This window comes from Maniola jurtina, chromosome 14 (assembly GCF_905333055.1).
Source record: "Maniola jurtina chromosome 14, ilManJurt1.1, whole genome shotgun sequence".
Taxonomy (NCBI): Eukaryota; Metazoa; Arthropoda; class Insecta; order Lepidoptera; family Nymphalidae; genus Maniola; species Maniola jurtina.
This window is the reverse complement of record NC_060042.1, coordinates 10,306,422-10,322,270: the sequence shown is the minus strand read 5'-3', so window position 1 is coordinate 10,322,270 and position 15,849 is coordinate 10,306,422. Positions and strand designations below refer to the sequence as shown.

Sequence of the window (15,849 nt, the reverse complement as noted above, 5' to 3'; positions counted from 1 at the left end):
ACGATGACGACTCTCTTTGTTAATCTCTCTTTCTCTTAATTTACTCAAGTTCTCTCTACTTGAACTTGTACGTTTTGTCTGCAGATGAGGTCGTTGGGTGACAGAACACCTTTTCGAAATGAATGATTGAGTACTTAGGTACTTATCGAACCCAGATTATATTTTTATCATGTACCTGCCTATTTATCTTGAGACATAAGACATTATCTCATGTAATGGCCATTATCACTATTGATTTTAAAGATTATCAGAAGTACTATTGATTCAAATTAAGATTGTAAGGTGGCAATATGCGTTTTACCCACAGAGGGGGGTTTTCTATGGTTTTACCCGACTACAGCAAAATTCTATAGGTACTTATATAGGTACGTAAAAACCTTAAACTTTAATATGTCTTTAGGTGTCTGGCAGGGGATTGCCACAATACTAAGTGACGTAAATTATAATACTATTCCGATGAAGATATTAAAATATTTTACTTTATACTTTGACGAAAAGTTTTGTACGTATTTGTTACCTGTTATCTGCCAAATCCACCATGATTCAAACGTCGCTGATCTTTCCTCCCTGTTTTGGAGACAATGCGCATGACACTTTCAGCTTAAGTTAACCCAGTTCCATCTTAGACTGCGTCGTCACTCACAGGCATCATCACGTGAGATCACAGTCAAGGGCTAACTGGTATCAGAATAAAAAAAAGTTTTTATAAAATAACGAAGGTCTGGCCCTCGCAGGCTCTTGCACTACTACTTTTCCGTACAAGTGATTTTATATGTTGATGGAACCAGCTGAATAAGTTTCTGAAAAATATTGAAAGCAAATGCAACAAATGAAATATGTCGAACATGCTTGTAGTATTTCGAGGCTTATCGTCGCTTTAAAATAAAAGCATTTCATTTTACATACAAAACTAGCTGACGCCCGCGACTTCGTCCGCGTGGATTTAGGTTTTTCGAAATCCTGAATTTTCTTTGCTATAAACCACACGGAGCCCGAGACCTTTCCAACGAATGCAAAACCGTGGAAATCGGTTCGTGCGTTATGGAGTTATAGCGTCAGGAAGGAAAACCCGACTTATTTTTATATAGTAGATAATGTTGGCATGAGTTATGTTATTTCATGAGTTATTGCAGTTTCCAGTATAGGTAAAAGTTGTATTTCGGTACATATCACTGAATGTGCTATCGTGCCATCAGTTGCTTTACCTATTTATGAGAAAATAATATGCTTAAGTATATAGAGTGTCTTAAATTGCAGTAGATAAACTGATATTAATCTAGTAGATATACTCTATTCACGCAAAGAATTTAGTATGTGTAGCGCTCTCTTGAAATAACAAATGACAGAGCCAAAAATTGAGGCACCAACCAATGTCAATGTTCTTCAGATACTCATATTGTTTAGAGTAAGTAACTATTCTTCATCCATTCCTAAACGCTTGTAAAACATTGAAGTACTTACCTACTCGTAAATAGATATCACCCTATGACATCACGATAATTAAATATATATTCTACGTTACCGGCATAGATATAAGTTTCTAGAATATGTCTGCAAAATTTCATGGACTTTGGTTGCTTAATATTCAAATGAAATTGGAACTACGTTTGTATGGAGCGAGTGACGGACAGACTCCTCTTAAAGGCCAATTCACACCAAGCACGTACACGTGACACGTGCGTAATGACGCGCGTAAACCCCTAACACACCAGGTTATGCATAAGTCCACGCTTTACGCAAGCGGTGTGCCATGTTTCTTAAAGTCCCATACATTACAACGTAATAGCACGCGCTACGTCTACGCTTACGCAGCCTGTCTAAACGAGCTATTAATCTTACCCAAAAACTATGCTGTACTTGAAAACTCTAGGCTTTAGCAACTTGTTAGACTGAGGTTGCTACAGCCGACAGGTGCCGTGGTTGATTGATTGCCTACCAGTTGAACGCGGCTGCTGAGGATTTGGTAAGCGGGGAAGATGGATGTTCCATTTTTACTAACCTCCGTAAGTTGTATGTTGTTGAGAGGAAAACTGGTAGTTTATTTTGCAACGGGCAGGGCGCTTTAGGCTCTTTAAGCTCGGCATCCGATTCAAAACCGGGAAAATTTTGGTCTAGAAATCTCCGATCGAATCCGGATAGGTACGCAGTACGCTAGCATTAATATGCTTACTTGTAATACTGTGGTTAATTCAGTCAGTAAACAATGCTCCAAATTCGATTAATATTCTCGGGTTCAAAAAACGTTTGGATCTACAGGCATAAGGCCCGGTATCCACCTAAACGGGGCAGAGAGGAATAAAATGTGTAAAGTCAACCAATCAGATTTTTAAAAGAGGATATTTTTTCACGTCATCTATTATGATTCTGATTGGTCGAATGAATACATCTCTCCTCGTCGCTTTAAATACTATCCCTTTAATAATAAAATAGGTACTATGACGTAGTAGGTATAAGTACAGTGACCTTGACCCAATAAACAAAATGTGTGACCCATTGGGAACATCTGAACACAATTAATTTGTGGTTAAACCATACATCAAACTTGTCACAACGGCCGCGAGATGTCATCATTCATAATCAAGCAGCTGCTCCCAAATACGTTGACTCCTAATTACTTCGAATTCCTTGTGGATTTTCCTGTCCCTTTTAGGGGTTCCGTACCTCCAGAGAAAAAAAGAACCCTCATAGGATCACTTTTTTGCACAATCATAAGTGTGCCTGTCCATCTGTTTATCTGTCTGTCTGTCTGTCTGTTAGCTTTTTACGGTCCAACAGTTTAACCGATTTTGATTCAATTTACACGGTACGGAGTACGTCAGCTTCGGAGAGCCCTGTTAAGTGGTACCTTTGAGAACTTACTTTAGGATTTACGGTTATAGACAGTCAGGCCATAGCCCAATTACTTATGTGATATTTAAAATGTTCAGTTTTCACTTAATCATCAATCACTAACATTATAAGTAAGTAGTAGTAAGTAAGTAGTATCATCATGCATTATTTTATGGGTTCTCTCTCACGTGCTCTCACCTTTCTATATTGAGAGTTCTTACCTTACTTTACAAAGAAACTTACCTACGTTTTGTATTTCATCTCAAAACATCGAATACGGTCTTTAAGGTTAATCTCCTGGTCCTAATCTCCTTTGTATACATTAAAGACCTTTTAGATTACACGGTTGCTACACGAAGAGGCAAAAAGGCTAATATTATTTTGTGTTCGTACGCAACAAAGGTAGTTATTTTACTATTATCTTTGAGTTCCTTCTCCCGGTGGTTGGTTGGTGAAAGAAAAACGAAAGCAAATAAGTCTTTAGTACTCCAGTAAATACTCCAAAAGTTATATAAAATTCCGATGAACTTGCGATCATAGCATACCAAGTATGAGTTCACTTATAATTTTTAGGGTTCAGTACCACAAAAGGAAAAAAGGAACCCTTTTAGGACTACTTTGTTGTCTGTCTGTCTGTAGGTAGGTAGGTAGGTCATATAGCACAAGTATGGGGAAAAATCCGAAAATCGCGAATTTATGGTTGCAACACAAAAAATAACATTAAGTGTTCAAGAATAAATAATTTACTTTCAATTTTCAAAGTAAGATAAATATACCAAGCTGGGTATCATATGAAAGGGCTTTCTTTACCTGTACCTACCTACATATACATTGTGAAACAGATTTTTATTTATTCTTATGTAATAGTTTTTGATTTATCGTGCAAAATGTGGGGAACAATACCTGAGTACGGAATCCTCGGTGCGCGAGTCTGAGTTGCACTTGGCCAGTTTTTTCAATTTAAGTAAAATGTTTCCAATGTAGGTAATTTCCTTAGCGAATTAGTGCCATGGGACCAGTCTATGAGGCAATAATGTAATGACTATTGTCATGTTCCGAAGTTCCACTACCCTACACCTCGCTTGTGCTAGGAGAGGGTACGACAATAGTGCAAAGTGTGGGGTTTGACCGCCAACCTTTTAGATTTCAGTCTGCTCCATTAACCGTTGAGTTATTGAGGCTTAAAATGAGGCTAGATTGTTCGTTAATTATATGAAACCTCTAAAAAGTAACTTTTTGGTTTTAGCTACGAAATGAATTATAAAAATCGGTCAAGTACAAGTCGGACTCTCACACGAATGGTTCCGTACCACCGTACGTACAAGTAATAACACTTTTGATTTTTTAAATTTTCAAGGCGGTAATTTTTAAAAAATTTATTAGCTGTTATAGCGGTTATAGGAATATATTTTGTGGAAATTTGAACTCTCTACCTAGGTATAATAGTTCACGAGAGATAACCCGCCGACAGACAGACCGACGACGGACGGACGGACGAGGCTTAGTAATAGGGCCCCGTTGGCATAATTCGGTTAGGGAACCCTAAAAGTTAAATATGCTGCTGCCTATTACCTATCTGGTCTCCTCCTTAATCTAAGCCCACTTATCATCTTACGTTTGCACTGGAATCGTGCCGTCTTGTCCAGTGGAACAACGCTTAGGTTTAATAATAAAATTATCGCGGTGTCTTGTTAAATATGGACATTGATGTCGGCATTTACTTAGTTTGCATCGAACATTAGGCGAGAAGCGTTGTGGAGTGGAACGCTTTTTGTGATAACATTCAATTTCTAGAATCGAACAAAAAATCTTACTGCTCTTATAGTTTTTCTGAAAATGACTGTGACACATAGATAGATGGACAGTGTGCCTAGTGGGAGATTTTTAACCTATTCGATCGCCTAAAAGTTAACTGCGTTTTGTATGGAATTGAAACAGCGCCATCTTCTTGTCACTAGATGACGCTGTTTCAATTCCATACAAAACGCAGTTAACTTTTACGCGATCGAATAGGTTAAAAATCTCCCACTAGGCACACAGATAGATGACGAACAGACAGATTAGATGAAACTATCTCTTTGGCGCCGCGTCGTGAGCAGACGCCGTTTCAAAATGGACCCCGAACGGGTTCTGGTCGGGCATACTCCAGCAAACACAAGGGCTTAGCCGTCATATATTTACATTTATAAAACTATAAGGCTTCCGTGTTTTACAACGGAACCCTTAAAAGCATGTGAAATTGAGAACCTCCCAATAATATTTCAAATAGGTTTACTTATAAACAGATCGTTAATGAATTTACACCCTCACCCCTGGTCCGCATAAATAACGCCGTAAATAGAAATGACGTCATCAATAATAAGTTGTCGTGGAGTCAGAAAGTTTACTTGCGACATCAGGTCATGGCTACCATATTATTGCAATGTCGTTGGTGTGACGTGTTCAAAGTAATTTCTACATATCTAAAGATTTGTCTGATCGACTCGTAAAAATCGATTAGACAAGTGAATGTAACATAAAGAAGTGCGAGTCGGACTCGCGCACCGAGGGTTCCGTATTCGGGTATTTTTCCGATATTTTGCACGATAAATCAAAAACTATTATGCTTAAAAATTAACAAAAATCTGTTTTAGAATTTTACAAGTAAACCGTTTCATATGATACCCCGCTTGGTATAGTTATTTTACTTTGAAAATTGAAACACATTTTTTTTTTGTATGTGTGTGTAACCACAAATTCACGGTTTTCGGATTTATTTCTTTACTTGTGCTATAACAGCTACATGCCTGCTAAACTTCATAGTTCTTGGTGAAGGGAAAGTAACCTATAGGTTTTCTTGACAGACACGACAGACTGACAGACAGACAGACAGACAACAAAGTGATCCTATGAGGGTTCAGTTTTTCCTTTTCGCGGAACCCTAAAAATATAGGTATATCAATAACTGTATAACTAAGACGGATACACCGACTGAGAAAAGATTAATAATCCTCAAGCTGCTTAATAGATTTTTCTCAAACTTAGCTAAGAATTATTTCGATTAAACACGCTATCGAATCCAAAAACCGTATTCAAATCGATTCATCTGAGGCGCTATTTTGCCCCAGACAAACAACGTGGACGAACTTCACTTTTTGCGTCAGTGACAATTCACACACAAACTTATATAAGTAATAATGTGATTATTTTTCTTGAGCTTACCGCATTCTATCGGTTCCTGTGGTAAGTCCGGTCCGGTTATTGCTTTCTTAGGTCTATGACCTCAAAAGCCTTATCTGTACTTTTACAACACTAACTAAATTAGAATTATAAAAAAAGGGGCAAACTTTACATTAATGTGAGTACATAATTTTAACAATAGGTAGGTATGTACCTACTTCTACTTAGTCCTAAGTACATAAAAATGACCACAAACTGATACTTATTGATTATTTGGTAGCTAAATTTGATTAAATTTTATTAAATAAAAATCACCTGTGTTCCTGTTTTTAATAGCAATCTTTTAATTGGTTAGTATAGTTGGGTAGGTACAATACTTACTTGATTAAGAAAAACCACGGTTGCTTAACGCTACGGCATAGAGCTACTAAAAAGTCAATAGGTTGCTTACGCTCATCAGATAGAACCATTTTCACTTTGGCTCGGTGCCACAGTTTATTTTCCCCACGCCTTGCCTGAACTTACCATGTTCTCACGTATTTTCGATTGAAGGCGCTGGCCTGCGAAGTTACGAGCTGGCCGCCAAGCCGTCGCCAAGTGACGTCACAAATGACGTCACACAACGGGCACGCCGGCAGTCGTTTTGAATCGACGTTATGGAGGGTAGGCAGTTTGTGTTGTGATTCTTGCGGAACGTACCTACAGGCTACGCAACGAAGAATTATCAGTAAAATAGTTAATCAACCATTTAAAAATAATAAATAATGTGAATTTTATGATGAAGATAAAATGCTAATGTGATTTTTTAGTCAATTAAATATTGGAGTGACGCACAAAACACGCGTTCAAGCGCCCCGTATTTTGGAGAGAGGGTAAGATAGTGAAATACCTATTCTGTATGCGATTACATCGATATTGAACTGTAGTTCGATAACGTAAATAGTCGATCCTGTTTGGTATAGTGAACAGTCTTATTACGATTTACAGTGTAAACGCGTGCCCGTTCCGCGCTCTAAGTACACCTAAGGTCATCACGCGGCGGTGCCATGAAGACTAACAAAATAAGAAGTAACTTCTCAATGAAAACCTTCTTCTATATTTTCACGATATCCATGTTGATTTTGCTGTACGTATCCTTGAGAGATCTAAAATCAAGCAATGGGGAGTTGTTGGATAGAAAAATGCAGAGCATAGAATCAGTGATGGAGAGAATGCTTCTAAAATTGGACAAAGATCAGCTATCGAGAAAAGCAATGGCCGATACGAAATACATTTTGCAGTGGACGTCTTCCACCACTATGCCGTTCGTCTTCATGGGGAAAGGTCAACAAGGTTTTATTGACAGAAATTGCACCTTTAAAAATTGTTACGTTACCAACAACAGGTCGTTATTCAACGATTATACAAGTTTCGACGTTATTGCATTCCACGGACCAGAAGTGGTTCGCATGACTGGATCTAGTTTGCCGACACGAAGGTCGCCTCGCCAAAAATATGTATTCGGAAGTATGGAGTCTTCAGACTATTATCCGGTTTGTTCTAGCAAGTTTAATGATTTTTTCAATTGGACTTGGACTTACAGACTTGATCCGTATGCGAAATGGGGTTACTTGACGGTGCGGGACTCTAATGACGAGATTATAGGACCGAGAGATGTCATGCATTGGATGAAGTTGTCAGAAATGGACCCTGTGAGTGAAGAATTTAAAAATAAGTTGAAAAGTAAAAAGAAAGCGGCTGCGTGGTTCGTGTCTAACTGCAATTCGAGGAGTGGCCGAGAGAAATTCGTTGAGAAATTACAGAAAGAGCTGGCAAAGTATCAGTTGGGTGTGGACGTTTACGGTGGTTGTGGGACTTTCAAGTGTTCACGGAACAGTGAAGCTGCTTGCGATAAGGTTGTGGAGGATGATTATTACTTCTACCTCTCGTTTGAGAATTCGTTTGCGGAGGATTATGTGACTGAAAAGTTGTTGCGTGCCTTGAAACACAACGCTGTGCCGATAGTGTATGGTGCCGCCAACTATACAAGGTATTGTTTTTTTTTAAATATTTTTAATTATTTATTTGTACCAGAAAGTTGTAACAAAGAGAAAAAGTAAGATAAAGTGGACAGGGAAGCACTTTTCTCCATAATAATTCTTTGTCGCCCTAAAGATGGGGTATTTGGACATTGTAAGGATTAATTGTTGTATTATGTTCATTACAATATACCTAGTTCATACAAAGTTACGTTATACCGAGGTACATATTATATATTTTGCATTGCGCGATTGTCTCAAGCAGTTATTACGAATTGTTTACAATAATATCATTATTCGATTATTATTTATTATAATACCTATCTAGGTACAAAGATAAATTGTAATAAACAATTAGTTTTTACGAGTGTGTTATTTAAAATTGAATAACAAATAATTAGCTACCTACTTTTAATGGGAATTTAGCACTATGAGCAAAATATGTAGGTTTTATTTTTATTTCAATGATTACATAATATACATTGTACATGATTAGATGACAAGAGTTACATTATATAGTATTATTTACATAATATAATAATTTATTATTAATTGTTTTCACGGACAAAATATATAATATGCACCTAAGTACTTGGTTTTATAAAACTTCTAATACCTACTAATCTACAATTATTACAAACAAAACCCTATGAACACGCACTAGAAAAAGGAGGTGGTCCAAAACATGCAACCTGAAAACCTAAAATGGAAAATACATCTGCCAAAATCATAATCCTTCCTTTTGGCTTTGCCGTAGTCGGGTAAAATATCTATCGGCGCAATATGCCTGATAGATCAGGGGGCACGGCAGTGCCCCCGCCAAGACGAGCCAAACGGCGGCCGGGGCGCTACGTAGTACCTTTTTCTCGAAGTGTTTCGCCGTATTTTCGACCCGTCATAACTTCGGTCTGGATGACGCTAGAAAGCTGAAATTTTCAGTATAAGGTGTCCTCAGCAAATTTACCAAATATACTAAGTATCAAATATCTAGCTTTTATGGTTATAGATTTATTGATACCTAAAATACGCCGTTTTCGTCCCTCACTGATGATCATCACAATTCATAGTCTGTAATTCTAGGGTACTTCCAGAAGTCCTAGAAGGCTGAAATTTGGTATGTAGACTAGAAATTGCATACAAACAGGAAAATTAAGAAATTGGCAATGCCCCCCCTCTACGCCTCTAATGAGTAAAGCAAATCTGTAAATTCTGTCGCTAGAATTCTGATATTTTCAGGATAAGATGTCCTTGACAAATTGATTAAACTCATTGAGTATCAATTGTCTAGCTTTTATAGTTTCAGATTTATTGACAGTCAAAACTTCTAGTCTGTAATTCTAGGGTACTTCCCGAAGTCCTAGAAGGCTGAAATTTGGTATGTAGACTAGAAATTGCATACAAACTACAGGAAAATTAAGAAATTGGCAATGCCCCCCCTCTACGACTCTTATGAGTAAAGCAAATCTGTAAATTCTGGGGCTAGAATGCTGATATTTTCAGGATAAGATATCCTTGGCAAATTGATTAAACTCATTGAGTATCAATTGTCTAGCTTTTATAGTTTCAGATTTATTGACAGTCAAAACTTCTAGTCTGTAATTCTAGGGTACTTCCCGAAGTCCTAGAAGGCTGAAAGTTGGTATGTAGACTAGAAATTGCATACAAACTACAGGAAAATTAAGAAATTGGCGATGCCCCCCCTCTACGACTCTTATGAGTAAAGCAAATCTGTAAATTCTGTTGCTAGAATGCTGATATTTTCAGGATAAGATGTCCTTGGCAAATTGATTAAACTCATTGAGTATCAATTGTCTAGCTTTTATAGTTTCAGATTTATTGACAGTCAAAACTTCTAGTCTGTAATTCTAGGGTACTTCCCGAAGTCCTAGAAGGCTGAAATTTGGTGTGTAGACTAGAAGTTGCATACAAACTACAGGAAAATTAAGAAATTGGCAATGCCCCCCCTCTACGCCTCTTATGAGTAAAGCAAATCTGTAAATTCTGTCGCTAGAATGCTGATATTTTCAGGAGAAGATGTCTTTGGCAGATTGATTAAACGCATTGAGTATCAATTGTCTAGCTTTTATAGTTTCAGATTTATTGACAGTCAAAACTTCTAGTCTGTAATTCTAGGGTAATTCCCGAAGTCCTAGAAGGCTGAAATTTGGTGTGTAGACTAGAAATTGCATACAAACTACAGAAAAATTGAGAAATTGGAATTTTCCCCCCTCTACGCCTCTTATGAGAAAAGCAAATCTGTAAATTCTGTCGCTAGAATGCTGATATTTTCAGGATAAGATGTCCTTGGCAAATTGATTAAACGCATTGAGTATCAATTGTCTAACTTTTATAGTTTCAGATTTATTGACAGTCAAAACTTCTAGTCTGTAATTCTAGGGTACTTCCCGAAGTCCTAGAAGACTGAAATTTGGCATTAAGTACAAATTTCAAGAATTATGAACAACAGATAAATTAAGAAATCGAGTCCCCCTTCATCCCCTCGTATATGAGATGCATATCTGTAAAATCTGTTGCTCGAATACTAAAGTTTACATGATAAGATGTCCGTGGCAGATTTATCAAACGTACCAAGTATCTGTGTTTCCTGAAGTCCTAAAAGACTGAAATTTGGTATATCTGCTTCAAAATTGAGTTGCAAGATTCCACCCGAACAAATATACTTACATACGAGTACATTGCAAGTTGAATAAAAGCTTTTAAAAAAAGAGGTAACGATAGAGAGTGGGCCATGAAAATGATGTACCTACAAGAAATAGATCCAAAAAAAATTTAGGGCACCTGCCAAAAAGAAATGAAATCCCACCAAAAACATTTCATGTAAAAAGTTAGCCAAGACTCACAAGTTCATAATGTTTTCACTGTTAAAAAGTTATGAGATCTCTAGTAGAGCCAAGCCCCTAGCTGATCTTAGATTTGTGCTGGCCATGGGACCTATCCCAAGTCCAAAGTAATATAGCTCTTAAATGTTCTTGACTATATCACATTTATAACAATAAATAACAAATCACTCTACTTACAAGCTCTGATTCTACAAACCCTATATCTTGGTAAAAAAAGTACGGCTTGGCCGTTTAATGTTCGTAAAACTATTACATGACATAACATATTAAACGTTAAAAGTTATTAAACGGCCAAACCGTACTTTTTTTACCAAGATATAGGGTTTGTAGAATCAGAGCTTGTAAGTAGAGTGATTTGTTATTTATTGTTATAAATGTGATATAGTCAAGAACATTTAAGAGCTATATTACTTTGGACTTGGGATAGGTCCCATGGCCAGCACAAATCTAAGATCAGCTAGGGGCTTGGCTCTACTAGAGATCTCATAACTTTTTAACAGTGAAAACATTATGAACTTGTGAGTCTTGGCTAACTTTTTACATGAAATGTTTTTGGTGGGATTCTTATTTCTTAACAATGAATGAAATATCTCTACCTAGTTGTAGTAAATTCCCCCAAATTCAAAACGTGCAAAACCAAAAATCATTATCAACTTAGAATTTTCTTAACTCCTGTACTAATAATATCAGTCACGCTGTTGATTATACTGACCTTAGGTACCTAATAAGGACAGTAAACAAACAAAATAAATATTGTTGATACTATATAATACTACGTAAAGAAAAATCTTTATTTACATTTTGTTTTATTAGTGACATTTTATTTTAAACTCTGGACTAAGTTGTTTTTTAAGGTTTTTAATTGATTGTGACTAATCTATTTTTGAATTAATTAATTTGCTCTTTTCAAAAAAAAATTTTCAATCTTGGACATTGTAATGATTGTTCAATATCTTGTAAGATCTCCTCTTTCTTGCCTGCTAAATTTTGTAAATATAATTAACTAGATGATGCCCGCGACTTCGTTCGCGTGGATTTAGGTTTTTAAAATTCCGTGGAAATTCTTAGCCTACGTCCATCTCCGGGACGCAGACTAGCTATCTTTGTAAGTACGTTTTCGTCAAAATCGGTTTAACAGCTAGGCCGTGAAAAACTAACAGACAGGCAGACACAGTTTCGCATTGATAATATTAGTATTATTATAGATACTCATCCACGACTAGTGACTAGTGATACTTAATATTATGTAGGTACCTATAGTATGGATTACCGTAATCATAACAGTTCGCTAACAGATGCTCTAATTGTTTATTCTGTTTTAACAGATTCATGCCAGATGGGATATACTTGAACGCGAGAGAGCTCGGCATAGAAACGCTAGCTCTTAAAATGAATGAAATAATTTTGAATCCGGACCAATATGCAGAGTTGTTCCGGTGGAAGAAACATTACTCGTACCACGACAGCTCGGATTCTGCAGACTCGGACGTCTACTGTGGATTTTGTGAGATGCTAAATGATGAGGAGTATGTGAAAAGGACTAGTGTTGTTAGGGACTTTCGTAGCTGGTGGGACCCGCCTGGTCGCTGTTGATACTTTAATTTTTTATGTAGAAGCTTAACGCGGAATTTACTTTACGAAATTAATAGCACGAAAGTAGTTTCACGACATTAATTTTGATATCAATTGCACGTGTAAACGTCATTTTTCGTAACTAGTGACTTCATTCGCGTGGATGTAGGTTTTTAAAAATCTCGTGGGAACTCTTTGATTTTCCGGGATAAAAAGTAGCCTATGTGTAATGGGTATAATCAATAATGTATTACCATTCTAAATTTCAGTTACTATTTAAAGGTGCTAGTTTCAGTAACTATTTAAATGTGCTAACGAATTATAGGCACTGAATAGGTGCCTTATATTCAGTGCCTATAATTTATTGTGTTGTGAATATTGTGATATGTCACAGAAGGCCAGCTTGTTTTATATGAAGACGTGCCTAAGTAACTATACTATTAATTTATTATGGTACTTTGAAGCGTAACTTCAATCAATCGTTATGAATGGCTGTATGTGGCATGTGACACACCACGATATGTGCAAATTCCACCGTAGATATCATCATTGCTTCCAAAAGACATGCCATCGAAATATAAATACATAATGTATTTATATATAATAATTTCGAGGCATGATTGATTTTGCAATCAAAAACTATCATGCATGAAAATAAATGAAAATCTGTTCTAAAATACACTTAAAGGCAAAGGTCTTTCATATATACCATCTTACTTTGAAAATTGAAACACATTTTAATTTTTTCTTCTTTGATGTAACCACAAATTCACGGTTTTCGGATTTATTCCTTTATACTTGTGCTATAGGACTTACCTACCTGCCCGTGTTCTGGGTCAAAGGGAAGTACCTACCCTATAGGTTTTTTCGACAGACACGACGGACGGACGGACAGACAGAAAACAAAGTGATACTAGAAGAGTTCAGTTTTCCTTTTGAGGTCGGAACCGTAAAAAACCAAGGTACTTAAATAATATTATACCTAGTTTGTTTGCGGGCTCTAACATTGAGTGAAATTTAAGATACAAAATTCGGCTCTGTATTAGCTGTAATAATTTACATACCTACCAACAATTAAATTAAATAAAAAAATAAGTACTGCACCTACCGTATGTAGCTATAAGTAAGTATACCTACTATAACGTTGAGCAAGACAATCAAACATCCTACACGTACCCACAGGTCTGGGGGTCACTCATTAGGAACGAATTGAGGTCAATTATTGTACTGTGCGACCTATGTATTTTTAGTTTTAGTTTGGTCTACAAAACATTTTTTTTTAAACGTCTTTTTGAAAATTCACAAGTTTACGATAATATCTCAAAAACACTTATTGCAGCCGGTTTTTAGGGTTCCGTACCTCAAAAGGAAAAACGGAACCCTTATAGGATCACCTTGTTGTCTGTCTGTCTGTCCGTCCGTCCGTCGTGTCTATCAAGAAAACCTATAGGGTACTTCCCGTTGACCTAGAATCATGAAAGGCAGGTAGGTAGGTCTTATAGCACAAGTAAGGAATAAATCCGAAAACCGTGAATTTGTGGTAACATCATTAAAATAAAATTAAAAATGTGTTTAAATTTTCAAAGTAGGGTAACAATATCAAGTGGGGTATCATATGAAAGGGCTTTTACCTGTACATTCTAAAACTGATTACGTCATTACATTAGTATCTACATATTTCTTGTAATCCTCGTCGATTTCTAAAAAATAAAATTTAAGATAGTTTCTTGTCCTTTAAGGTCTTTTATTTCTGAGACGATGAGAATCTCTTGTTAGATTTTTTTTAAAGCATGTAGTGTTTTAGCGTTCAAAACTGTCTTGAGTGATATTCATTATAAATATGTAAGTATATTATGTATTATGTAACAAGTGAGTTTAGTACGTAATTAAAGTATGTTATTATAACAAAGTAGTAAAGTTCCTATAAATTTTTCACCTGTTTGATAAAGGTTACAAATAATATTTATTGCGAAAAAAGAACGCTTTATTCCAAAGTTAGTTAAGTTAGTACTTAGATGTAGTCAATATAGAAATGTTAAATTACTGATTGATAAGGGGCCATTCATTAATTAGGCCTACGTCACAATTTATGGGATAGGGCGCAGTTTTCATGGCGTGACATGAGAGTTCATTAAACTCGTAGGCTATTAAAGTATGTAGGTAATTTCTGGGGTCACACGAATATTGACTAGTACCTACCTGATAAAAATTAACTATATTTTTGTTAATATTTTGGTTTTTTGTATGTAGACAATGGTTCTTCACTATTTTATTTAGGTATAGTCTACCTACATTTTGACAAGGCGCTAATTAAATTTAATTTCTTGGTTAACATTTTTTTAATCTAATCGCTTATTTACATATGTCAATCGATAAACCTATAGCCACTCAGGCCAGTCTATTGGGCACTAGGTAATAGGTGTACCTACTGATTAATTATTATTAATGACCACTAGGACGGTGTATATTTTTGTAAATATTAATTTTAGTGATAAGTTTTTTATGTACCTACCTAAACCTTTTTTTATTGTACTTTTTAATGTTTTATTATAAAAATTGAGAGAATATTGAAAACTTTTAATATACTTATTGTATTAAATGATTGTTATCAGTATTATAATAGGTAGATGACAAACGCTTATATTATGTATAGTGTACTAAACTAATAACAAATTAATAATAATAAATTAATGTTAAGCAAGACTTGTTAAAAATTAAAATAAGTAGGTAGGTAGGTACGCATCGAACTGAGAATTTTGTTAGATATAAAAATGTACTTAAGATATCAAAGCACATAATATAGGTACATTATGGTACCTACCTATTCATAAACAGGTATTTATCTCTATTGAGTCGAAACCGAACAATGAGTAGTTATTTAGGTAAATTACTAATAATAAATATGTAAGTAGATACGTGTACATATAAAAATAAATGTAAATATAAAAGATTTATTACCTTATTCTTTGTTGTTTTTATTATTCAGCAGAAAAGACACGAAAAGCCAAAGAATCCTATAAATATGGCAATAGCACAGTTTTACGATATAGTATGGAGAAACATTAAATAATAGGCGTCAGGCGATTGAAAAATAGAAAGAAGTAGGGATCTTAAATCATATATTTCTCAAGGGTCATAACTTTCAAAATAAAATAATATAATACCTACTTCAATACTTATTGTTCGGAAAATCGATATTTTGCTTAGTTTAGATCTCGAATAACATAGGTACTTAGAAGAATCATCATTCCAGCACCTTGGGACCCCAACGTCTATAGGTTTTTCGAACTATGTGCCTTGCCTATTGTCCTTCAGCTGCGCAACCCACTTAGCTATATCAGTTATTGTGGTTCTCCTTCGTATCTCCTCATTTCTGATTTGATCAGGTACAGAAACGCCAAGCATCACAC

At 35.8% G+C, this 15,849-nt stretch overlaps 1 protein-coding gene across 2 annotated transcripts; it reads left to right on the top strand.

Annotated features, from left to right (window-relative positions):
* Positions 1-6,642: 6,642 nt before the first annotated feature.
* LOC123871654 (alpha-(1,3)-fucosyltransferase C-like) lies at positions 6,643-12,703 on the top strand. Of its 2 annotated transcripts, XM_045915568.1 has the most exons (3): positions 6,643-6,954; positions 6,985-8,017; positions 12,193-12,703. In XM_045915568.1, the coding sequence occupies exons 2-3, from the start codon at positions 7,035-7,037 to the stop codon at positions 12,458-12,460; spliced, it is 1,251 nt and encodes a 416-aa protein (XP_045771524.1). In that variant the 5' UTR covers positions 6,643-6,954; positions 6,985-7,034; the 3' UTR covers positions 12,461-12,703. The 2 variants fall into 2 exon arrangements, with proteins under 2 accessions (XP_045771524.1, XP_045771525.1); XM_045915569.1 differs by lacking the exon at positions 6,643-6,954 and having other exon boundaries at positions 6,963-8,017.
* Positions 12,704-15,849: the final 3,146 nt, after the last annotated feature.